The sequence below is a fragment of the Ischnura elegans genome, chromosome 5, assembly GCF_921293095.1.
Source record: "Ischnura elegans chromosome 5, ioIscEleg1.1, whole genome shotgun sequence".
Classification (NCBI taxonomy): Eukaryota; Metazoa; Arthropoda; class Insecta; order Odonata; family Coenagrionidae; genus Ischnura; species Ischnura elegans.
This window is the reverse complement of record NC_060250.1, coordinates 112,762,281-112,787,892: the sequence shown is the minus strand read 5'-3', so window position 1 is coordinate 112,787,892 and position 25,612 is coordinate 112,762,281. Positions and strand designations below refer to the sequence as shown.

The 25,612-nt window shown below is 36.8% G+C and overlaps 2 protein-coding genes and 1 non-coding gene across 3 annotated transcripts in view; 2 read left to right on the top strand and 1 right to left on the bottom strand.

The window, feature by feature from the left end:
* Positions 1 to 1,632: 1,632 nt before the first annotated feature.
* On the top strand, positions 1,633 to 12,288 carry LOC124159421 (troponin C, isoallergen Bla g 6.0101). Its single transcript, XM_046535225.1, has 6 exons — positions 1,633 to 1,799; positions 4,706 to 4,733; positions 8,523 to 8,666; positions 9,255 to 9,374; positions 10,551 to 10,682; positions 11,711 to 12,288. The coding sequence occupies exons 1-6, from the start codon at positions 1,797 to 1,799 to the stop codon at positions 11,743 to 11,745; spliced, it is 462 nt and encodes a 153-aa protein (XP_046391181.1). The 5' UTR covers positions 1,633 to 1,796; the 3' UTR covers positions 11,746 to 12,288.
* On the bottom strand, positions 6,976 to 7,048 carry Trnaa-agc. The gene has a single exon. It is a non-coding gene; the product is annotated as a tRNA-Ala (tRNA).
* Positions 12,289 to 12,767: 479 nt separating the features above from the next.
* Positions 12,768 to 25,612, top strand: part of LOC124159418 (tectonic-1-like) — a 719,378-nt gene continuing 706,533 nt past the window's right edge. The window contains exons 1-4 of the mRNA XM_046535221.1: positions 12,768 to 12,908; positions 13,168 to 13,343; positions 13,423 to 14,489; positions 21,059 to 21,147. Coding sequence (XP_046391177.1) covers positions 12,872 to 12,908; positions 13,168 to 13,343; positions 13,423 to 14,489; positions 21,059 to 21,147 — 1,369 coding nt within the window. The 5' untranslated portion in view covers positions 12,768 to 12,871. The remainder of the gene's footprint in view (positions 12,909 to 13,167; positions 13,344 to 13,422; positions 14,490 to 21,058; positions 21,148 to 25,612) is intronic.

Genomic DNA, 25,612 nt, shown 5'->3' with positions numbered 1-25,612 from the left:
CTATGAAAAGGGCTTTTAATATTTTTTAATTATAACTATTGGAAAAACTATTGGAACGTATTATCATAATTTAATATTACGTTCCAATAATTTTTTATTGGGCGACGCAGGATTCTGCACACAATTAGGCCAATTGGAACAAATATTTTCAATACACTAATTCTTGTAGGTTTGATTTCTTGATATGAATTAAGGTTAAGAATTCGCGGTAAATCCGGATTTGCTTTTGCAAAACTCCTGTGCGATACCCAAAAGGGGTATCGCGAAAGACTCAGACGTTTCCGCATTTTTTTGTATTTTTTTATTTCCTCTGCCAGTCTAAGCGCTTAAAGGGACCTTTCTCCGTTACAAAATTTATGAAATATAAAAGCTTTTGCATTAGCTCTGTGTGTAGCTAATATTAACTTAAGTAAACTCAGATCTTAACGAATTTGCAATCTCAGTTGGAATATATTTTTTAAAATATTTAAAGCTCGCGATTAGAAGAGATTCAACTTTTCGTACTTCTGAAGTGCGGCTTTTAAAAATAATGAAAATTCAGTGTTTTTAACTTCAGTGAAAGTAAAAAAAAGTTTATTCGTGTAATGACTTACTTTATAAAGGTTAAATAGAATAAAGTAAACATTAGATTTTCTGAAGACTTTTATCAAAGACAGTTCTCCAATCCTGTTATTTTACCTCAACAGATTTTTCACAAACTTCCCTGCCATGTAAATTTTCCCCAAGGAATAGAACGTGGTGATATCTTCGGGTTTAGAAATTCTCACTATAAGAAAGAACGTTGATCATTATTGAGACACCTCCAAGTACCTTGAAGAGAGGCAATAACACGAAAGAGGTATTTACGTATGCCATCTCACGATATGATTTCTTCAGCCAGCGTTTGGCGTTTCTTTCCAGGACCCATTGTTGCGTTGCGGGCGACATAGCGCTCCGGTCGGGGAGAGAAAAATAATTGAAAATAGACGCCGCCGCGTTGTTAACCCTCTCAGCTGGAAGACTTCCCGATGGCAGGCCTCCACTCGACTTCCGCCGCTGCCGAGAAATGCGTAGACCACGGCACTCCTCCCCGCCAAGAGATAAGGCAGGCACTGCCTTGGGGGAAGGGGAATTTTCGGGCTGATGGGAGGCGGGGGAGATTTGAGGGGTCTGTTCCCTATAGCCGGTTGTGTGTCTCTGTCTTATCGCCCCCTCCCCACCACTCTTCCTCTCTCACCTTAGCCTACCTTGTGAGCCTTGGTCCACTCTCCTGCCGCCCTCTACCAAAAGGGTTAGAAATCCTTTGGAGGTATTCCATGCTTAACTCCCCCCTCTTTTCTACCCTGCACCCCTTTTGTATTTGACCTAGTCCTCCAGCCCTTTCCCCCTTCCAAATCTCCCCCCAAATCCTCCCCCACAAAGACCTCAGATCCAGACTCGTCCTTTGCCTCATTGCAACTTGTCCACGAGGAGATGCTAACCATTCCCACGTTAAGATTGTTCCCCTCCCCCTTCCCTAACCCTGCCCCCTTCCTCCTCCCTCTATCGCGCTGCCTTGCATCTCATTACCCCCCTCCATTGGACCCAATTTCATCTTTTCCACCACCCCCTCTCCCCCCCCTCCACACGAATCTTCACGGTCATCCGAAAAGATGAAGGTACAAACATCCCAGCCCGTCGGTCCCAGTCGCAGTGAGTTCGGGCCGCAAGGAACACCTCCAAGGAGCAACAATCGCCACTCGTGACAGTCGCTGCCTTACAACGTCCATCGACGACTTCTAGACTACTCCGTCCCACAGCAAAGCAACTCGACCGAAATGGTATGGACCAGTTCTCTAAAACTCCCTGCTTAAAAAAAATCCCCTTCGTGCTGTGTGCGATTTCCGATGGACCTAGCTGCAAGAAGAATCCGGAGAGGTTTTTACCATTCACGGTGCTTAGGGAGTGGTTGGGGAGAGTTCGTCTGCGGTCGACCAACGATTGGAAATACCTCACATCAGCTTAGGAGATTGAAGCGAGTCGTAGCTGCCAGAATTTGCGAGGGTCCTGCATGAATTGAGTTCTCCACAGGGATATGTTGTGATCGAATGGGAAGTGGGGAATTGGAGAACAAGCTTGTGTGCGTGTAACCGTGGATAATGTGGTCAAAAATGCCTTAAGCCGTCGCAAGTGAGGACGTACTGCTCTGGACCCAATTTTCTCCCAAAGTAGTCCTGAGTCCAGACGCGGATTCACTGGAATCCCTTTTCCCGTACAAAGAAGCCCCCAGTGTAGCTTAGCTGCTAAAGACTTTTAAATGACCATCCATCCTAGTTAATCCCTTAATCCTCGAACGAAAACAATTTTTTGCCTGAAACGAGATTCGGGATCAAGAACAGGCATGAAAATTAATTCGATTCTTCAATGGTTTTTCTGCTTTTTGGTTCAGGCCTTTGAATGGACTTGAAGCCACTGGATTTTCGTTTAAGAACTTGAATTAATTCAGGAAATTTCAATGTATCGCTTAGAAATAAGACGCTAATAATAAGAAATACTGTTAATATTTTATTCGTCTTGTCTTACGGAAAGTGCTCTCTATGTAATACAAATAATATATGAGACAGATAAAGCCTCAGAGAATTGTTGAAGGGAATAATCGGGCTGTTACTGAATCCGACAATAGCCCAACATAGGAGTGTGCGACCGCGAGTTTAATTGGGCATTCAAAGCCAAATCATCCCATTGAGCGTATTCGTCAGCTTCCCATATGGGAATTTCCGCGACAAGTACATTGCGATCTATCATTAATAAATCTCAAATTATAGACAAATTAATGGAAAATTGGTTTTTGATGCCTATCATATCTTTTGCATTAAAAATATTGTGCGATTAAAATATCAACAATGGCATTGTTCGCGAAAAAGTTGTCTGGTAGGAATAAATTTTGGGGTACGGCGGTGAACCTTTGTGGAGGCCCACTAAGTACGAAAATTCCAGGCATAATAATTTTCTGTATCATGTTAAGGTGAATAATTTTTTTTCGTAAAATTCCTTTACATAATACCATCGCATGGCACTTCGATTCAATTATAATTATTATAGTTATTTCGTTGTACAAGTGCTGTTACTCTGTAGCAAATTTTATCTCAGACCCAAGTTTCGATAAATTATGCAGCTATTCGAAGAAATATTTCCATTTCCAGAAATAACCCTTGGGATGATCAATGACTATCACTATTTTCGAAAAACCTATTACTGATACGACAGCGGTTAATCCACGAAACTTTTCCTCTAGATTTCGCAGCCAATTTGCTTGTGCAGCCTTGCCAGTAACTTCCTCGGGAAAAAGTACTCCAGTGACGTGTAACCTCATATCACGGGTAACATCGACGTCACTTTATCGCGTCAAGTTACGCTTCTGGTTCCACATGGGCTCCAGGGGGGGGGGGGGGGGGGGGAGGGGCTCGGCTATAAATTTAGGAGAATTTAAAGACGCAGGTAACACAAGAAGCTCCTAAAAGGTTCATCGAGTGGAAGGCGCGTAAATTGATTTATTTTTAACGCTGGACTACCTGAGCTATGTTGTGTAACACAAAGAAATCGCCTGTCGCGGCAAATTTTAATCTCTTGCGCAGACGACTTTTCATATCTGCGCAAGAGATTCAAATTTGCTTAATTCGCTGAAATTCATCTAATTCATCACAGATATCTAGCTGAAATCTTAGTTGGCGTCACGGTAAATAATATTTTTGAATATACAAAGTCATAAAATTTTGAGCATAAAATTTTCTCCAGATACTCGTATTAATCGCGACAAGTTACATCAAATAGTAATGAAATAACTTGAATGTGATAATACCATTTTGGTTTTAGTGTGCATTCTTGAATTTTTTAAGATTAATGTAACTTATTAAAATATTTTGTGAGAAATTCCCTCAAAAAAAGATGTACATAACGATAGTGAGTTTCTGCCTTCGACAAAGGATATGGAATGGACGACCCGTACGAAAGTTATTAAATACAGTTTCAAGTACTTGGATTACTGCAAATTAAGGGAGGAATCATTGGTGCTGTAGGATCATTAGAATATTTTTGCTTCGACTAAAATCACTGTCGCACTTCGTTTTTAACGTTAGGGTTGTGAATGAGCTATTCCGCGTCCATTGAATGAGGTCAAACTCAGGTGGAATTTGCCATCATGTAGAATTTGCTAAGGTTTTCAAAAGCGCAACGTTTCGTAAATGAAATATAGAAAGAGCATGCATAGTTATGAGCATCATATTACATTCTCATTTTTTTACATAATGGGGGTAAATTGGTCATCGTAGGAATTGTTATGAGGTGGTTAAATTACTGTACTCACTCATAAACCTTCAATTGACCATTGTTGCTAGCGTGTCAGTGTGCCAATGAATAATAATTAGAGTGAATTACGATAACGCACAGGTATGCTGTTTAAATTGTTTAAAGGGAAAAAATAATTGTTTGGGTTTGTCACTTTAAAAAGAAATAATGTTTTGATTTAAACTTGATGTTATTGAATTGTCAGAAGAATGAATTAATGAAATGGCAATAGTATTAAATGTTTTAACTGTGAAATTTTTGGAAAAAATATCAATTTTTCGTTTTTGAGTAGAGTTCTAATATTCGAGCTTGAAATAATTATTTTTAAGATTCAATTTTATTTTAAGTATAAGTGGTCCCAAATTTTACAAGTGCCTAATTGGTTTTCTTTTTGTATTCACAGGATGAGCTAGACAAGGATCAGATCGCCAGTAAGTAAATTGTCGTCTTCCTTTGAGTCCTCCAAGGTGTTTTGTTTTAGTTTCGTAAAACTTATTTTCGAACACTAATAAAATAAACGTTGTTGTGCCGAGTGTGATGAAATACACGCATTTTGGATCCAAATCTGACGATTCATTGCCTGTCCTCGCTACTCATTTTTATATTCCACGAACGTTACTTAATTTCTTACAAATTTGAGCTCGATTCAATTCAGTGACACTTGAAAGCTTACCATGACGTCCTCATTCGGATTCTGAATTGGAATGATGCAAAAAATTGGGGAACCGGGTTGGTGCAGTTGCTAATATTTTGCCTTCCCATACCGAAGGGACGGGTTTGAATCCCGGTGGTGGCGTAGATTTTTCAGCGGAAAACCGATCATTGCTTGCATTATTCACTTCACTCTGTCCACTAGGATTGGGCACTAAGATGCGATACCCTTGGCTCTTCTAGTACTGTGCAGGACAACGCTAACACCTGATTTCTTATTACCCCCCTCCCTTTCCCTACTGTTCCCTTGTGAAGCACGGGATGACCTGAGATGTCGATCGCCTCTTCCAAGTGCAATACGAACCATTTAACCGTAAACTTTAGGTTAGAACTACAACCATACACAAGGCCTCTTTATTAGAGCTAGGAAGCAGTGACTAATAGATTGTGCAAGCAACTTGCCTTAAAAAAGGACTTCTGATGTGACGTTGAGGTAAACTTGCTTTTGACAACTTTTTTTGACAACTTTTATAACTAATCTTAGCGTACTTTAAAAGAAATTTCACGTAGTACATTAAATTAAATTCCTATCTGAGAGAGTTATTAATACAAATCAGTGTAGGTAGTATCACCCTCAGGGTCATTGTACACGATACAGTTTTTATATATACAGGCGTTTGAAGGTTTTGTGGAAATTACGTGTTATCGAGAGGAAAAAGTCAGAAAAGTAATGCGAAAGTATTTAAAGAAATGGACTTTTCTCAAATTTATCCCAACGCGCGCGCGATTGTATACGAATGGCTGATACCAGTGGCGTAACTAGGAATATACTTCGGGGGTATGGTATGGCCTGGGGTGGCGATCCCCCTCTCCAGGCAACTTCGGAATTCCCAGGCAGGAGGTCCGGAAAATATTTTGAAAAATGACATGCCTGGGTATAAATTTGACATCATTTTGGCTTTAAAAATTTAACTTTAAGCAGATGCAGTTATTAAATTTCAAAACTAGATAATGGTTTTAAATAACATTTTTCTTTCTCTGAGGCTTGGGGGGGATCTATCCCATCATCCCCCCATAGTTACGCCACTGGCTGATACATTAGTGTGCTTCGTACGCAACGGCGTTTAGGAAACTTATCTACGTGATCCTGTTTTTCTTCGATCTATGCTCGAAAAACGGAACACATGATATGAAAAAACATGGAATAAATGGGTATTCAATGTGGGAGAAATAATGATAATCCGAGAAGTAAACGAGTTTTAATGGAATGTTCTTTGAGGACTTGATTGAACAATTAGCTTACGGGAAACGCCTTCTTTTAACACTGCATTTTTAAAACTCCCCTGTCTTCTCCGATGTATCTTTTCTCAAACTTCCATGACTATACATTGCAACCTTTTCATGTTTGCCAAGTTGTTGAATATTCGTATTGGTAAGTTTTCCTGATACGGCGTAACAAATATTATCAGGAGATATTTTATTAATACATAATTTATGTACTTTATCAATGTCCTCACTCAATGAGAACGCAGCTGAAGTCTTGAGATCATTCAAAGCTTATTTTATGGCGGGCTTAAGGTAATCTTTCAAAGGGCCACAGGTAGCCGGTCCCTATCCTAGAAGAAAACTTTGCACTCCAAGAGAGATGGAGAAAGGAATAGACAGAGGACGCAATTTTCCAAGAAAGAATAAATGCATTACTTCATATTTCCGACGTATTCTCCGGAATAGTCCTCAGAGAATTTTTCGCGGCCCTTGATTAAGTAGATGCGCGCATACTGAGTAATAGTAAATGCAAAAATGTTAATAATAAAGTTTATTGACGGGGTGATATCACCCATTTTAAAAATATTTTCTTACTTTTTTGCCGCCAAGACGCACTCTTGGAACAAGGGTTAAAGTCTAGTACGACATTTGATTGCTTATTAATAGGGTTTTTCACGGTAAATGTGCGAAAGAAAATGCATCAAAAACAGTGAAAAATTACGACACATCAATAAATTCCAGTGAGAAAAAAAAGGATGGAGGCGCCGGGTATCGATCCCGGTACCTCTCGCATGCTAAGCGAGCGCTCTACCATCTGAGCTACGCCCCCGGTGGTAGGAGATTAGCGAAAAATTAGGTACTTGTTACGTAAGCCAACTCTCTCTGCTCAATTTGAAGGGATATTGTAAAGAATTTATGATATTTTTAATAACTTCCCTGAAGCTACTGTGCTGCACCATGGACGTCAAGAGATAATTTGGTTGGCGCGTCGTGCCTCGTGGTAATAGAGATTATATTCATCTAGCAACTATTCATCAAGCCGTTGGCTCTTCGGGATGTCGGAACAAGCATGTACCCACGAGGGAGTGGCAAGGGTGGGACTGATTGAGCATTTTGAGTGGTTGCTTTGAAATTATCGGTGAAATGGGCTAGAAACTCAGGAAACCTCTTTCCTTGACGAATCTAGAATGGGAGTCACTAACAAGTCGTCATTTCTATTCGACTGTTGAGTTTTCTCATTCCGATATTTTCTGTAACGGACTGTCAGCTTATTCGTTTTAACGTTGAGAAATAATAGATTATCTAGATGGTTTTCTGATGCTATCATTTACTCTGATTTACTCTTGGCTTCAAGGGTAGTTTTCTTGGTACATATTTGGTGCATGAACAGAGACATCTTTACAGGTTTAGTTTAAACCAATAGAGGCATATTTATACAATGACGCGCTAAATTTAATTTGGTGTATTACTGGTGTCGAGTGACACTACTTCGATTATATTTATTCAATGTCACTATCTTATGTATGTTATTTAGTCTTATACAGATTGAAGGATATATTTAAGGTTGTCTTGCCATAGTCATTAAATGTATTGCTTTTATCATACTTATTTATGAGGGGTGTTCCATTCAGTGGTATAATAATATTCTTTATTCCATTGAGGTCGTGTAGACATTGGAATGTGAAAAAATTACATACGAAAATAGGAATTAAAAAAGTGCTTATTACCTAAAATAAAATAAATATTGTATATTTTTAATCGAATGAGATATTAGTCCTATTGTAAGTAAAGTATATACTCTACAATACTCAACTCTACAATATATACTAAATAAGAATATTCTGCTGTACTGTAAAATGCCTGTTTGAGTAGGGAAGCCTAGGCTAGTGTCTTGAACTTATTAATGGTAATAACCTCTTATAAATAGTATGGTATTATGTCGATACCTCTACTGTGCAAACGTTCAACAATCACCCACTGAATCAAATCTGCTCATTTAGGTGTTCGACAATGTGCATGGTTGGCAATAGCCAGAGCACAAATGCGCACCTCCGGATATGAGCGTTTATGCTCCGGCTTTTTCCAGCTGAGTGCATTCCTATTCTCAAGCTCCAAGATGAGCGGATTTGATTCTGTGGGCGATTATTGAGCGCTTGTGCAGTGGAGGTATCGTTATTTGTCTCTAGTGGATCACTTATTCATAATATCATTATGTGAATTAATCGGTATCTGTATTTGTTTGCTATTTAACAGAAACTTGCTGAATGATACATGTTTGATTTTAATTCTCTCCTCATCTTCAGTGCTGAGGAAGGCTTTTGAGGCTTTTGATCGTGAGAAGAAAGGAACAATCTCAACAGACATGGTTGGCACTATTCTGGGAATGTTGGGCCATGAGCTGACTGATGATGTTTTGCAAGAAATTATTACTGAAGTTGATGCTGATGGTATGTAGCTTTTCTCCTGATCTAATGATAATTTCTTTTTTTATAAAGGGTCTCAATAAAAGTGTAAAGTCAGGGGACCAATAAATAATAATAATTTAAACTGTTTACCTTGTTTACAGCTAAGTTTGCACTAAATATATCTTAGCTGAAGATTTTCATTTTTAATTGCTTAGTGATCAACTAAATTTTTGGAGTGTGTTAATTGTAAAGTTATTGTTAAATTTTTTTTAATAATATCATATTTCAATTTTAATCAATGACTGAAATTTTAGCCTAAATTAGAGAAAAAGTTGTCATAAAATATTGCTACAATTATACATTCATATAATTTGTCTTATATGTCTTTATCTATACGTATGCTCTATGGTAACTTAATTTATGACCACTATAAGTTCTTGAAATGAGGTGGCACAGAAAATAGGTACATCATTATGCATAAACTTCAGTATTTGTACTCTTAAATATATATAATCTCAAGATTCAGATAATTACATATTTACTATTTTATGTGATATTTGGGTAGGTAACTGTTTCAATATACATGAGCCAAACACATATGCCACTAATTTTTCCATTTGTTTTTGACAGGATCTGGTGAATTAGAGTTTGAAGAATTCGTGGCTATGGCTGCCAGGTTCATGGTTGAAGAGGATTCTGAAGCCATGCAACAAGAATTGCGTGAAGCTTTCCGTTTATATGATAAGGAAGGTAAGGATTAATAGGTACCTTGGTTAATAAAGAGCTTATTTCATAGGATTGCAGAATGATGAGGTAAAAAAGACAACATATGCTTAGCTGAAAGGGGTGGGGGGAATATATTGAACCAAACCAAAAATTGCCTAACACCTAATTAGTTGTATTCAACTTCATCCTGATGCTGGACTAAGTTTCAACAAATTATGGTATTGGTTGTGTTAATTTCCTCTTTAGCATAAAGAGCCTTATACTTTTGAAGGGCATACAAGCAGCATGACCAGAAAATATTTTTCCTTTAGTTATCATGATTTTAAGATTTTAAATTTGAATATGTACTTCTAGGCTGACACTAGAATCCTAAAAATGTTTTGAGTGTGTCAAAAGCCTCGACTCAATAGTTTGTTTAATTTTGATTCAATTACCCAGTATGACCTATTAACACTAGAAATACCAGACTTGATATCCCTCCTACAACTACCGAATGGAGTCATACTGACTCCTACCTTATCATTGTATGTTTTTGCTGATTATTTCGGCTTTTATTGATAAATTACTTATGGTAATCATTTTTGTTTGATATGAGAAATTCAAAAGTATATCAGGCGATCGTGTATATCGCGAGGAGTCAAAATGACTCCATTGCGGTAGTTCTAGTGTTAATGTAACCCTTCTAAGTCAATTGTCACTCCCTCATGGTTGAAGTCAACGAAGCGTCTCTCTATTGGAGTTTTCTTCTAATCTTATTATGCTAATCTCCCTCAAATTATTTCCTTGTTCCTTCTCATATATTTGGCATTGGCTGGGTTAATTTCTCCTTAATTAACCCTTTTGTATTAGCACTATGTATATTCAAATAGCTACCTTTTTTCAAATGTATTTTACTGAATATATTCATGAATGTTGGATTCTACTTTATGTATTTACATATCCCATTATGTAAACCTAATTTGATATTTTCAAATTGTATTTATACATCATTTTTATGAGGTTAGGGGAGGATATATTTCTATATATGTATACGTAGAGAAAAGGTGCACTTGCACATAAAAAATTTGACAATATAACTCATGGAATTGTGTGACTAAGTCATCCAAGTAACATAAGATGCTGGGAATAACGAGTGTGCATGCATAATGGCTAATGTATGCTCACCAAGGGCTTATTGTAAAAATATCTTTCTTTTCAAAGGAAATGGTTACATTACTACTAGTGTCCTACGAGAAATCCTTAAGGAATTAGATGACAAAATCACTGCAGAAGAGTTAGACATGATGATTGAAGAAATTGATTCTGACGGTTCTGGGACCGTTGACTTTGAGGGTAAGTTATAAAATTCTTTTGAAATGAGAACTTTCATGTTATTCTTATTTTAATTGAGTTTCTCATTTCTTGAATTACAATTTGAATCACCAGAGATGTGTGCAACAAGAAAGGGCTGAAAGAAAGGCTTTCAGTGGATAAAATTTGTTATACAATAATAGTATCAAGACCTTGTATGTTAATATTTTTCAATTTTACTTCATGATATAAGCAACTCTATCTCATTTCCTTTGCTCTAATGAAAAGATTTTACATAAATTTATTCAGAAATAAAGAAACTGTATTCGTGGAGATGGAGATATTTATACTACTGGTATCATATCAAGTGCTTAAGGGTGACTTCATATATTATAAGTATTAAATGAGGGAAATTTGAAGTTAATTTGATGAACTTCATAGTTCAGTGAGTCGTATAAACTGCAAACGTTATGAGTAATCTGTAATCTTTTCTAAATCAAGAATGTTTCAGCATAACACTGTCAATGCTGTAACAAATTATCGGGGATCAGGGCACAATGTCGAACTAAAATTTTGTGTGGATAACATGTTTTGCTTGAAAAGTGAAACAATGCAAAAGTAAAGGATAATTGTGTTTACTTATAGAAGTCACTCTGAAATGCCTAAAATTGTCATTAGGCATACTGTGTATAGTATGCTCACTGTTTCCCAATGCAAGCTGCCAAAGCCTCATGGCAAATATGTATCATCAAATTTTGCCATGACATAAACATAAACGCACATTATGTGACCCTGTTACTGCAGACTTTAAAACTACATACCTATAGACATAATGTAAATCTGGGAATGTAGAAAGTGGGAAATCAAAGTTCAATAAATGGCTTCCAATATCTCATTTACTTCATTGGGGATGGGTTAGTTTTGGAAATGAAGTAGTGTCATCAGTTTATCAGTGTCAACAGTTTAACCAATCATACCATATACATAATATAATTATAAGGTATAATTTTAAGCAATATAAAAGTAGGTGGCTTTTCCATTCTTACAGACTTGTTTTTTCTTAATTGCAGAGTTTATGGAGGTCATGACTGGAGGAGATGACTGAGAGGTGATTATTATGTTAATTTAATAGATAATTTATCAACTTCAGTATTCATCAATCAAGATTTTGTGCCATCGATCATAAGATTATTTATTCATTCTCAGACTATTTGCCAAGGCAAATGTTTTTATGCTTTGAAAATCTTTTATTGTGATAAAATCCTGTCTAAAAGGTATCTTACTCATGCATCATGGAAAATTACTGAATGTAATGAGCTCAGATTTCCAACATTTGGCTTATTGTTCAAAATTAGGAACTTATTGATGGATGTTATGTGAGTTTCACTTTCACAGAAACTTATGAAAATATATGGGTCTCTTCCTACTTCTATTTCCCAACCCTTCAAGACTGTTTCACATTCCTTGTAATTGCCTCAAAGAAAGTATTATGTTCTTTCTTTAACCATCAAACTTCAGACAATGTTTTGGCCTCTTGAGGCTAAAAGGCTCATTCATCTGCTACATCGTTTCGAGCAAAACTAAGGCTTAACTTGGGACTGTGTCAAGATCGAATGTTCACATGTTGTAATAAAATATCATGACATCTCATACCTTTGTATTTTATTTTAATTCTTCCCTTCTCACTGAATTAATTTATATGCAGTCAAGGCTATTTAAATGAATTATGCAAAATGCAGTACTTTAGGAGGCATGAAAAGTATATATTTAGAATGATGACTTACTTCATGTAATCTAAGGAGTAAGTTGTAAGAGGTAAGAATCTAAAGTTGATGGGAGGGTAGTTACCACATTTCGAAGGTGTTTCACTTAGCATTGCAAATGAATGATTGTGGTTCACTATGCAACGCAGAAATTCAGAAAACCTGTAGTTATTTTAAAGGCACGGATCCACAGTTTAATTTTAAGTTACCAAAGGGTGCGGTATTGTCTCAACCGTTAAAATTCCAATGAAAATGATGGAACAAATTATCTCCAAAATAAACGATTCGTATATTCATAGCCTACCCGCCACCGTAACCATGGCAACCAATTTTCGGTATTCTTTTTTTTTGTGTGTGAAAATAACAAAAATTCGAACACTCTTTCGATATATTTTGACCAATTTTGACTGAGAATTCTCTGCTTTCTGTGAACGTTTTTGCTGTAAAGTTTGTCGGGCTGCCTGAAAAATGGACTTAAAGATAATTACGTTTCTGTGTGAACTCCGTAAGTTGTTCCGTTCGTGTTTTTAACTTGCTTTTATAAAGTAGTAGTCGTGGTCTTGTGGTTCCATTAGGTTCCAGTAAGGCGTGTATGATTTATTTAGTTTTATTTTATGGTTTGTGTTTGAAAATTTGGCGTGCGTGTTCCTATAATAATGGATACTTTTATTAGAAGTATTTCCTTGCGGTATTGGTTGCATGTTGAATTCGTTTAATTTGATTCCATAAATATATATGCTTATTTCGCGTAAATTCCTTGGCAGTTTTTGTGTCTAACCAAGTCGAAGGTGAAGTGCTATTCCTACCAATTAATTGGACTGAGGTAGCGCGGATGAGATCCTCTCAGAACAACGATTTTGTTAGAATATTTGAAGAGTCGACAATTTCGACTTGTGACTTAACTGCACATTCGTGCGATGTGGATTGCTGCATTGATTCGGTATGAACAATTTTTTCAGTAAATATTACTTCCTGTAATGATTTATTTGAGTTTATTTATTGTGATTTTCTTTTGTTAGGATTGTACTGCAGAACAGTGGCAAATTTCTAATTGCTCTCCGATGGATTATGGTGAAAGTGATTTTCTGTCACTCACTGACTCGTCTTGTTGTCGGTCTATGGATCGTAGCACGTACTTTTATGTGCATGCTAATAACTCTGCAGTGTTAGGTTTTAAGTACGAAGATGTTGGGAAAGTCGAAGATATAGAAGGTTTTGAGAAGATTTTGCTTGGGGGGAACCACCAATTATTTGCCAAAAAAACGTCGTTAAAACTAGGTAAAGAGGAAGAATCGTTGAGCTTATACGAACGTGGGACTAATATTCAAATTTATGAAGATGAAACAGCAGAAATACTGCCCATGGCTCTTCCTTATCCTTTAATTGGAACCTCTTTTTGTACTGCCACAACCTCTATTCAGTTCTTGGTTGATAAAAGTTGGTCTTGTACTTGGTCAGTTACTGCTGAAGAATGTGAGGCAGCCTTTTCACCTTTCCATTTGCTTCAGTACATGTTCCAGAGTGGCAATGAATCTTTCTGGTCAGCTTTTGAAAAACCACCACCAAGGATTGTAAAGAATATTAGTAAGAAGAATCTTGCTGACTCTTCAGTGGTTTTAAATTGCTACAAGAATGGCTCCGATTATATTGTGACATCAAGTAATTTTTTGGGTTTAAAAACCGGCGATATGATAGAATGTGATGATTTTAATAATATTTTAAGCACATCATATGATAAGGTGGATGGCATTTGTCTGAATGTGGTAATGGGTGTTGAACTGGAATTCTTTTGGAAAGGAAGTGAAATTGTCAAATTGAATGCCAGATATGCATTGGTGGACATTCCTATTTTGTCTGGGAATGATTCCTTAGAAAATAGTGTTAATAGAAGCCAGATGTCACATCATCAGAAGAGGTTGGTCTACAAGCAAAAATCTGGTGTACTCATCAATCAAACCTTCAAAGTCACCTTCAGATTATACAAGGATGGGAAAGATAGTACGCCTGTTATGCCAGTTGATGTGATTATGAGATCAGGCAATCCAGGATATCTTATTGGCCGACCATTGATTTCAGGAATACTGAGGTATGTAAATATTACCCATTTATTCGTAGCTTTGCACTAATTTATTTGTATATTTTTGTTTATTACATTTTCAGCTTTGCGTTTGTGTCTATTGTTGTATTGTGGTATCTCATGAGCTTCTAAGCAAATTTGTGTCTCTTAAAGCGGATTAGTACCCTGCAGCACCTTGTGAATTAATTGCATAAATTTTATTTTTTATCTTTTTACATTTGATCCATTATGAATTATTATGTATATTATTTTTTTCTGTGGAATTTTCTAGATTTACTGCAGCTGTATCATTTTAGTTGTCATTTTATGGTAATTAATTATTTCTTGGAGTGTAGGTCAGTGAAATGAAATGCAAAATGTTTGCCAACATTTCTATATTATATATTCATCAGGGCTAAATTACAATAAATTAATACATGAAGATATGAACAATTTACTGTGATATATTTTACAGTTATAAAACACAAATATAAAAAAATTCTATTGTACATAAATGAAAAATATGAGACAAGAATTTTGACATAACTTAGTTGAATTTTGTTTATTAATTGTAGTTAAGTTCGAAAAATATCATGGTTACTAACAATTTGAATTAATTAAATAAATTTAAGTTATTTTAATGAAGTTAACTAAGACAGACTAATAATACAATTGCCATATTAGTCTGTCTCCGTACAAGCCATATTCTGGGAATGGCCTCCATAGAGGTCTCCTGTTCTGAGTTAACAAGACATTCATTATATTATTATGATAAAAGGAATCTGTGAAATCATTTCAGCTTAGGTAGTTTTATCCACACATTGAAGTGTTAAAATTGAGCTTTGTTTTATCATACAGCAACATTTTCAAAGTAAATGGCAATTAAAAAGACAGCTTTTTGTACATTCAAGATGGTAGTATGGTTGAGGAGGTAGTGGTGGGTCAGAGGATGTTCGGGTGCTGAAGGGGTGTGGGAAGGGGTCAAGGGTGAGGTTGTAGTTGGGCTAGGTGTTTGGGAAGATGCCACTCTGAGAGGGTATGTGTAGGTTTTATTGAGTAAAAACGGGAAGTTTAGGAGAGGGAAAGAGGTACATATGGTTATCCTTGAGGTTTGACTGAGCATGGCTTAAAATCTCAAAGTCCTTTAGCGTGTCTGATCCATGTGGAATCTTCACTGTTGCCGTCGAACATATATCACATCACAATCAAAACATTTCGTAAAATATGCACTGCTATTCCTCTTCCATCTCTTTGAATGAAATCAGTATACTTCTTAGAGTTTTTGTATCACAAAGCACTGCTCTGTAGGAGGCAGTTATTGAAATTAAGAGAAATAGCATCAAGGGAATGAATTTGCACTGTTAAGATGAAGCATCCAGTGTGGTCTGAGCACTGCATGTATCCTTCCATGCTGTCTGAATTACATATTTTCTTCTTGCTAGGGATGTCCACTACTGTTTCAGCATTACAATTGCTGACTGCAGTAACCTTTATTATGTGACATTACTCCTGTTTTTCACTTCTGATACTGATTGGTATGTGGCACAATCGGCTGATTGTATAGGTGAAACGAGTACCCAGGGTAGGCTCGTGGGGTAGGCACTCTCAGGTCCAGGCCCCACCTACTAGCTAGATGCTAGCGAATGCCTGAAGATGTCAGGGCAGCTGCAGACAGCTGCGCCTCTGGCGGCTCGGCACTGATTAAAGCACGAATTCGAAAATCCACAGGGGAAATCCTTGTACTTAGTACCTATATGTCTTTATTGGCTGAGATTTTCCTCTCGCTATAATGCCGCAACATTGTAGCTAGAGGTATTTACGTTCATGTTGTTCACCGGTTGGGAAACGAAGGTAGCCAAGATACCTCTATGATTTAAGTAAGACTACGGGGTGACTTCGTTGACCTACAACACTCTTTTTCTTGACGCCCACTGTCGGTGCCGGCTGAAGGCGAAATACTTACCAGGGAAAACTACTATTGTGTCGCCCACCTACTGGGGGTTTTAGCATGAAATATCCCCGAATTGCTAGGGGTTTGGTATGTAATACCCCCAATCAAATTTGGTTGCCCCCTAGCTATGTTGCCTGGCCCTGTCCACTGTTGAGACTAAGTAAGCAGTTAACTAGAATACCATGCCTTTACATTAAGAATAGCCAATTAATATTTTAATCATATACTACATTGCTAAATCAATATGCATAAATAGTATTTAGTGTTCACAATATGAGGAAAATCTCAGTAAATGGTATTGCATGCAACGAAACAAATAATACGTAAAGAATCAATTCCAAAAGAAAGGAAATAGACTACTACCGTGGAAGAAGGAGGAGAGGAAGCGCAATCCTCCTCCCTCTTCCATGTTACTACCATAATACATATTACAAAAGATAAAGAATAAGACAGCAATCATTGTTTAGGAAGGGTCTATAAGCCTTCGCTTTTCACCATTGCACCTCGGGAGGGGAAGGATAATGGAAGTAAAAAAAGGATGGGAGGTGCCTCCACAATGAGAGCCCAACAGCGTCTCCAGAGAGGATGGGGATGGAAGGTAGGGGATGGAGAATAAACCCGTGCTGCCATTTGGATGACACAGCCCACTACTAGGAAAACCATAATTTATTATGCCAACAAAATTGGAAGGTTATTCTATAATGAGAATAATCCATCAATCATTTTGTTGGAGGTTGATTGTTCAGAGAATGAGGACCAAAGGGGGGTCCTTAGAAGGTTACAACACACCGGGACTGGGACCCAGTAATTCAACCCAGGCACCCAGGGAGGGGAGTGGAATGGGAAGGAAAAAGGATGGAGGTGCCGCCGCGATAGGAGCACGTCAACTCCTCCAGGGAAGGGATAGGGATGGAAGGGTGGGATAGGGAATATGCACCCTCGCCGCTATGAATGCGACCAGGGCCCACTATTAGCGAAACCATAATTTGTTGTGCCAACGGTTTTGGAGGATTGTTTTATAAAAGAGAAAAACCCATAGATCTAATCGTTGGATAAAACGTGTTGGTTGATTGCCTGGCAGAATAACTGCAATGCAATAATTTAAAAAAATTGAGATTTATTACTTGTGGGTTGTGGATGCTCCAATAACCTTTTTCTCAGGGTGTGTAATGGACAGAAGCATTTTAGGACATCCAAATGAATCTACAGTAGGCTCTATGACTACATTACACTGTGAGACTTTGCCTTAGTTTGATTAGGAGTCAAAAGCTAGGTGAGAACTTGAGAAATGGCTCCTTCTTGCCAGTGGCCTACCTGTTTTTGGTCTATTATATTACATTCATTCTACTAAGTCACATTTGATGAATTTTGATGAAAACTGCTATTTCATAGCATAAACCTAATATTATGACACTCATGACTTTTTCTAGTTTCTGCTAATTTCATTACGTAGTGGTGCTTATGAAACATTAAATTAGGTAATATTTACAAGCAAATTAGGCTTAGCTCGGTGGAAATTTGTTATATCCATGGCCAATGGCATTGTGAGGTGGGGAGTCTGGTGGGTCCTGACACCCTCAAAATATAAAAACACAATTAATTTTCTTGGTAAAAAATCAAAATATTGAAAAATCATGAAATTGCATAAGATTTACTTGAAAAACGAAGTTTTTTTGATAATGTAAAGTGTTTAAAACAATCTACTCTGTACCCTGCTTTTCAAAAGATTTCCCTCTGGTTTTGGACCCCGTCTCCCTACCCCCGAACAAAATTTCTGGCCACCTCACTGCCAATGGCAATGAGTAAATACAGTGGTTACTTCCCCCCAAAAAAATTAGGTACATAATAACTTAACTATGATAGTGGCAATGAGGGCTGACATTATGGGCAGTTGAAATATTTAATATTTTTTGTGGAAAGATTATTACTGTTTTTACATTTTTACACAAATTTGGGAAATCATGCAATGCAAATATACATAGTATTTTAATTTGGCTTAATTAAGCAATTATATTTTAGATCATGAAACCATGTAATTGTGGGGTTATTACATGAGTGATGTTAAGATGAGAGATTATTCGCGAATTTTGATCAAGGTAGATGTCCAAATACTGACAATGGTATTATGTCAAAACACTGATCGAATGTTTTATTCAAGAATCAGGCGAAAAAAAGTTACTAAAAAGTAAAAACTCTAATGGCCATTTGATTTTCTGCATGATCCATGATTTTTCTTAAAGACTCCTTTACTGAGAACTTTACTTACTCCTTCAGCTGCTGCCTGTAGTCAACCTAATTAATATTTTTCCATCTCTGTACTACTGAATTCCTGGTCACTACCTCTCTGATTTTATTCTCCACAGCTGCATGAAAGGCCAATTGGTGTAAAGCCTCTTCAGTTTATCAGCCCGTCAAATGTTTTTCACTGGTTTCTTCAGTTTTTTGAAACTTAGGTCGCATAATTAATTACAACTAAGTTATAGCCACTGTAGAAATCTGCCCTAGGGTAGCTTTTGTAGTCCTTAACCTGGTTCATGAATCTTTGTTTCTGTATAATGTAGTCTATTTTGAATCATTTTAGATCTCCTGTCATTTTTCATGGGTATATCGTGTGTATGGGATTTTTTAATATGAGTTGGCAACTATGTACTGGCCTAAGTTCTGTTAAGAATTCAATTAACTTATCTCCTCAGTCATTTCAATTTCCTAATCAATATTTTCTGATTATTCTTCACTCTTGACATTTGTAGATGATGGTATTCCTATCACCTTCAATAATAAGATTTACTTCCCCTTTTATCTGCTTGGTTACTTAAGTTTTATCTTGGTAGATGTCCTCTTTTTCTTCAGTTTCTTAATCTTATGTATGCATGTTAACTTGCCCCATGACCATGGCTCTGGGTTTGGTTTCTATCTTCACCATTATGTACATACTATCCTTTCATTTAACCATGGGTAACTTTTCACATGCATCCCAGGACTCCTTTTTAAGCACTATTCCCAATCCAGTATTACCATTTTATGATTTTGTATGTAACATTCTGTATCTTCCACTATATAAATCTCCATCTTCAGGTCACTTTATTTTGCTGATTCCCAATATGTCGAGGTTCTTTCATTGCACTTCCACCTTCAAGTTCTCAAGGCTGCTGCAGGTATGAAGCGATTTAAAGTTGCATGCCCCTATCCTTAACATTCTATCACATTTGACTGATGTACTATCACGGATAGACCATGCCAAGAGATCGGAATGGAGGGCTATTTACCTCCAGAATATTTTACTCTAGAGAATAGGGTAGTTTCCTTCATCAAAGAAAACGAAAGGCATTGATTGCGATTCGTTACCCACAATTAGTGTATTCGTAATATACGAATTATTTGGTTTTAGAAGTCCCAGTTTAGACGAATGCCAATGGTCAATTTTAACCGCATTTGAAAAAGGCCAGATTGGCGCCCATGCAATGCCACTCAATGTGACGTCACAGGGACCTAGTTTCTATATGAGTTGATAGGAGTTTTACATCGCCTGAGATTACCAATGCATGCGTGAGGCACAGAGCTCAGGGAAACATCTCTTAATAATCACCTAAAATTATTATACATAAAAAAATATTAAAACTGGCTAAGGTCGTAAAGTTTTCTTCGTTTGATAAGGTATTAATAATCCTTATTTAAGCCAAGCGCTACCTGCTAGCAGGGTACTCTGCTACCTACTAGCTGCCTGCAGCGCACACATCCTCGCCCCAAAGTCACCTCACTTTGCGGCAGCGGGAACCAGAATGACGTCACTCGGGGTTTTCCCAGCATTCATACTTAGTCATCGCGTTTTTGTGCGCTTGACAATTTTCACTTTTCATTTTATCGCAAAAATAGATATTGTCAATGAAAAATCTTAAAGCGTGAAATGCGTACTCCAGGAGTATTAATCTTTCGATTTAGGCAATAAAAAAATAATAGGAAATTACTCTATTCCATCATGTCATAATATAAAAGATGGATGTAGTAGTTGGGGCTCCTTGGGGTGGTAATGTGGTGGTGTCCCCTTGATTACATATCACGTTAATAGAGATATTAAAGTTTATGTTACCATGCCTCTAGTGAAATCTGTGTGTTGATATAGTGACCAATATGGTCTCCACCTTCGCACATGAAGAAGAGTTTGTGTTCCCATCCCAGCTAATGAGAGGTATAATAGTTGGTGGCCTCCTGTCACCAAGTCATGGTATCTTCACAGGTTTCCATATTAAATGGCATACCTCATCCAAGGATAGATGATTACCCCCTCAGAACTCTGTTGATTTTAGTCCTTGACTGCTTATTCGATGAGTAGACTTGCTTATCTTGCAGCTAAGCTCTATATCTAGAGGTCGGCCCACCATTCACAACCTAGGGGAAGCACTTGGTGACTTTACCCTTAGCCATGTGGGGTCCTTCATATTTATCAATTCTATTAAAGTTTGTTGTAAATAAAAAGCCCTCAAAAGAAAGTATGGAGTTTATTAGTATTAGGTAATCAAGGTAAAAAAAGGACAGGTATAGGCTCTTTTTTATTATTGTTTAGTGTTAATGTATGCAGCTTTTATAGTGATAAATAATCCAATGAATAAGTAATTGATTTAATTGTCAGCTTTCAACTTATTTATTCTAGGGTTGACCCAATAGGATTCAATCCGGACGCAACAGTGGACATTCAATCTGTTTCATGGGAGGATTACCCCTTGGAAATCTGGAATGGAGGTGAGCTAATATTAATTAACTTTAAACCATTTTATGGGTATAGGCACTTTTACTTTCAAAACTCAGTTTGCATGGTCACAATGGGCAAATACATTTTTCTTTGAATTCCAAGTTAGGAAATGTGTGAGAATAATGAGATTGGATTTGATGCATTGTCCAAATAACTGAGATTATGCATTCACCTAATACATATCTATAAATTTCTGCTAACTTCCCTGATTACTTGTGGCACACAATTTTGGAAATGTATTGGGGAACAACCTATTTGACCGTGGGACAGGGTGCGTGTCAGTTGCATCAAATTTTGATGCAAATTTGACTGTGGGGCATCGGCTTAAGGCTAGGAATCTGTATCAGATCCGTAGGGGGTTCTACTCTGAAAAGAATGTAATGATTGCTTGGTCTTGATTCATGGTCAATTTTGTGCTCAATCCAATTTATCATCATTTCTTCTACTTCAACAATTTTAATCCACAGATATTTAAAATGTATGAGCATGTATATTCATCCAGATGGAATTTTGTGGAAAAGTGCTAGGTATTATCATGAATGATTGTACATAAAAGCATCTTGCGTAATTCCTCCTAATTTGTACTTTTTAATAGTTTTTTATTCCTATCTGGTGTAAAACTTTCAAAGTTTTCCACTGAGAAGGAAATGAAGAGAAAGTGAGAATTATCTAAACATCTTTCAGTCTTTTCATTACTGAATTTTTACCATGTGCTCCTCCCTAGTTACCAATGTGTTGAGTTTTCATACCCATAATTATTCACTTCATGGTGAAAATTATCCAAAATCTTTTAAGTTCAACCAATTCAGGTATGATATAGAGGAAGTTCAACATATTGAAATAAAAGGTAGTTGCATTTTTCCGCAATTGTTTAATGTGTACGACTCGTTTCAACTCACAAAGCCATCATCTGGTTCAAGACATTGCAGTATGCACGGAACGGTTGAGGCCTTAACTTTGTAGAAATTCATAATAAGGTTAGGAAAAATAACAACTTTGGTTTTCTATGAACACACTTATATTGCCGTCAACTAGTTTCAATACTCTGTATCATTCTCAAGACTAGTTATACAGGAGACTTTCTTACTTGGCTTTGTACCCAGTCTGGTATTGGTTTTTGTGAATAGTTGATAGCCTCTTTTGATAAAACTTCTCAAAATAAAAGAAAAGCCTACCGCTAATAGTAAAGTACCAAAAAATAACCACTACCAGGATGGGTCTAAAACCAAGTAACAAAGTCTCCTGTACCACTAGTCTTGAGAATATCATGTAGTTCAGAAACTTCTTCTGTGAATAATAGAGGTGTATGTAGAGCTGCTTCTTTGTCATTATTTCTCCAATTTCCCCCTCTCAAGAATGGAATTCAGAACTGATTTTTAGTGCAGTCCACTGTTCAACAGAATTATTTTGTTTGTAATTCCTGGAATTTTAATTAATCTGCTTTTAAGTTCCTGTTTTAAATTTTTGACCATAGAAACTGGTGTAAATGGATACATGAAATTCTCTAGTGCATATGGTTCCTAGGTGTTTGGCTTAGGATATTATTTGTGGGGCACATTTCATTGGGTATTTTTCAACTCCAGACTTGCATTCATACTTGAATATGTTATAGTTTCCCCAAGCGCAGAAGAGTTGATTTGCCTCATTAGCACTTGACTGGAATAGGTTCACAACCTATGTTTATGTCTATGCAAAAGTGTTGATGTACGATAGGAATATTTTTGCTACCCTCCTTGTATTTATCTATTAGCTATTTATCTATATAGCTATTTTAACATCATAGGTTTTCCTGGCGAATTATAGTTGTAAATGGTTCTTGGGTAAGAGAGTGGCTAAGGGTGTCAGAAGCTGGTATTTTCATGAGTGACTATACTGATGTCAGTTTATGCCCTGATGATGATGAGGGCTCACTTGTGGAAATGTTGACCTTCAACAGCCTCACCCAGTAGCTAACCATAGAACAATTTAAAACTACCAGCTATTTCATATCTACCTGTATGCACTTTTCAGCTTCCTTAGCTGATGAAATATTAAGTGATCAATAATAGTACAAGTCATGTTCTCATAGTAAAAAAAGTCAAGGTGCTCTAACCACTGTGGTCAATTGGATTCCCACTAAGCAAGAAATGTGTAGGCAACCCTCAGCAGTTTCATTTGGGAAAAATACAGTATTATCTGAGCCTATAATGTGGGCCAACTTTTGAAGTGATGGTGTGGAATATATTTTCCACCACACATTTATATCAAATTCTCAAATTATGATTTCCTTGTTATCTTTATTGATATGACTGACACAGTACTTAGCATTCTTATTATGTTGCAAATTTTTACTAATCCACTTCTTTGACTGTAGTTATATTCATCTGTAGTACTCACCTTTTGAATCCTATGTAGATGAGTTAAATAAACTGCAATTATCCTAATAGAGTATTTTATTTGTTTAATTTTACTGTCCTTTCATTATTTCCTCAATTATATTGTACGTTATCATGCCTGGCTATCACAGCTTTTACAGGTAAGTCCTCATTCATCTGTAGTTGGTAGAGTTTGCCTCTTGTATAGTAGGTATATAGTTTTTAGGTTATTTTTCTAATATATATTATGTACTAATTACCGTATTTCTCTAAATTTAGTCCCCCCCATAATTGTGAGGCTTCAGTTTCTGCAAACAATGTAAAAAATGCATTTGAATATAGTTCTCCTTTACTTTTACTACAGACATTTTTGAAAAAAAGGGGGCCTGTATTCAGATAAATGCGGTACTTTTGCTTGATGTAAAATTTACTCATCTTAAATGCTAATTTTTGTATCTAATGTTGGTATATTATAGCGCGGTCAAATTAGCCCAAAAAATAGGGGTACCCTTGCATAAATTGCCAACAAGCTGAAAATTTGCATGAACCTTAAGGATACCACTCTAATGAAATCCTGAAAAGTCCCCATCGATCCCGTGTGTGCAAAAAATTTTATTCATGGTCAAAGGTCACAAAAATGAGTTTTTTGCATTTTTTGGCTAAACGGTTAGTTTTATGATAAAAAATGCTCAGACCAAAATTGTAGATCAGAAAATTATCTACAAAATTGTCATTTCATTTTTTTTCTTAGATTTACCGTTTCTGAGATAAAGCCATTCGAATGTAGGCTGAAGCTGTATTCTTCGTAATATGCATGACTATATTGTTACGCTCTCCGAACATTATTGGACGCGTAACTCGCATATTGGTTACTAGCTCTCACCTGTCCATCCGCCAACAATCGGGACAGAGGGTTTAGTTCTAAATATTCCCTCTTAGTGAAAACATGTGGTTATTGCTAGAATTATAAGTTAAAGTTTGTGCTATATTTAGTACTTAGCAACTTTCGGTCATGGCTTCATCTGTAAAATAACCTTTGCCTGCAAGTGAAACTGCTACTGCTGATCGTGGCTCAAAGACGTTGATTGATGTAAGTGCTGAAAGAAGTAATAAATTTCACTACCAAAAAAGGCCAAAAATCAGTGGCAAAACATGTGCAATGTTGTAAAAACTACACTTGGAGTAGTACTATTGCTTCAGTCAGAAGACATTATGAAGCAGATCAAGATGGACAGGTGATAGAAATATGTAATGATTGGGCCAGGAGACTGAAATTTGGCTATTTAAATGATTTTGAAATGATTGCATTTTGCTATTCTGTCATGTGGCTTAGTATTGCCGTGGATATTGTCAAAATGTTTTTTTCTTTTACAATCAATCATTCTCCCCAAATGAATAAAAGAACTCTATTTTTTATGAATGTGAAATAGAAAATGTCTCCCAGTATCAACCCTGCCTTTATCAGCAACCACTGTGTATCTTCTCCAACCGCTTGATCTTGTACTTAAGGCTGCTAGCTCCAGTCTTTACTTCTACACTATCAGGATCATACATTAGCTGTATCTGTTCATCTTGTCTCATATTGAAAATGAGAATATTTTCTCTCATTGACTATGACACCAGGTGGTGCCTCTCTCAATCATTAAAAAAAAAAAACAGTCTGCAATAGAATTGGCCCATAATGTGTGAACTTCTATCTTTCAGTACCACTTCAAAAAGATCTCTCGCTGAGTGATTCAACCTGAAGGTTGGTTTGGATTGATGAGGGTAGATTTTAGTGTGGACTTAGAATACTTATGCTCAGACTTGGATTGGACAGGGTAGAGCTTAGCCCAAACTTAGGACTTGTGCTCAGGCATGTGAATTTTACACATTCAGAATAGGGTGGGGGGGCATTTCCTTTCCCTGAGCCACCTCGCTCCTACAGGTTTATGATTTGGGGGAACTGAAGGCTTCACCTGGGATATGAACCGAGGAGCCCTCGATAGGTAGCGTAGCACTCTACCCACTTGGCCACCACATTCATTAGGTACTTTAATGAGGTACCCTTGTATATTTTTCTTCCCTTTGTAATAGGATTAAATCCATTGGAATAGTGAGG

Excerpts from the sequence above, each read along its gene's own strand:
- LOC124159421 (XM_046535225.1), top strand. Across the intron at positions 8,667-9,254 it reads TACTGAAGTTGATGCTGATG|GATCTGGTGAATTAGAGTTT; the intron begins GTATGTAGCTTT and ends TGTTTTTGACAG. Across the intron at positions 9,375-10,550 it reads CCGTTTATATGATAAGGAAG|GAAATGGTTACATTACTACT; the intron begins GTAAGGATTAAT and ends TTCTTTTCAAAG.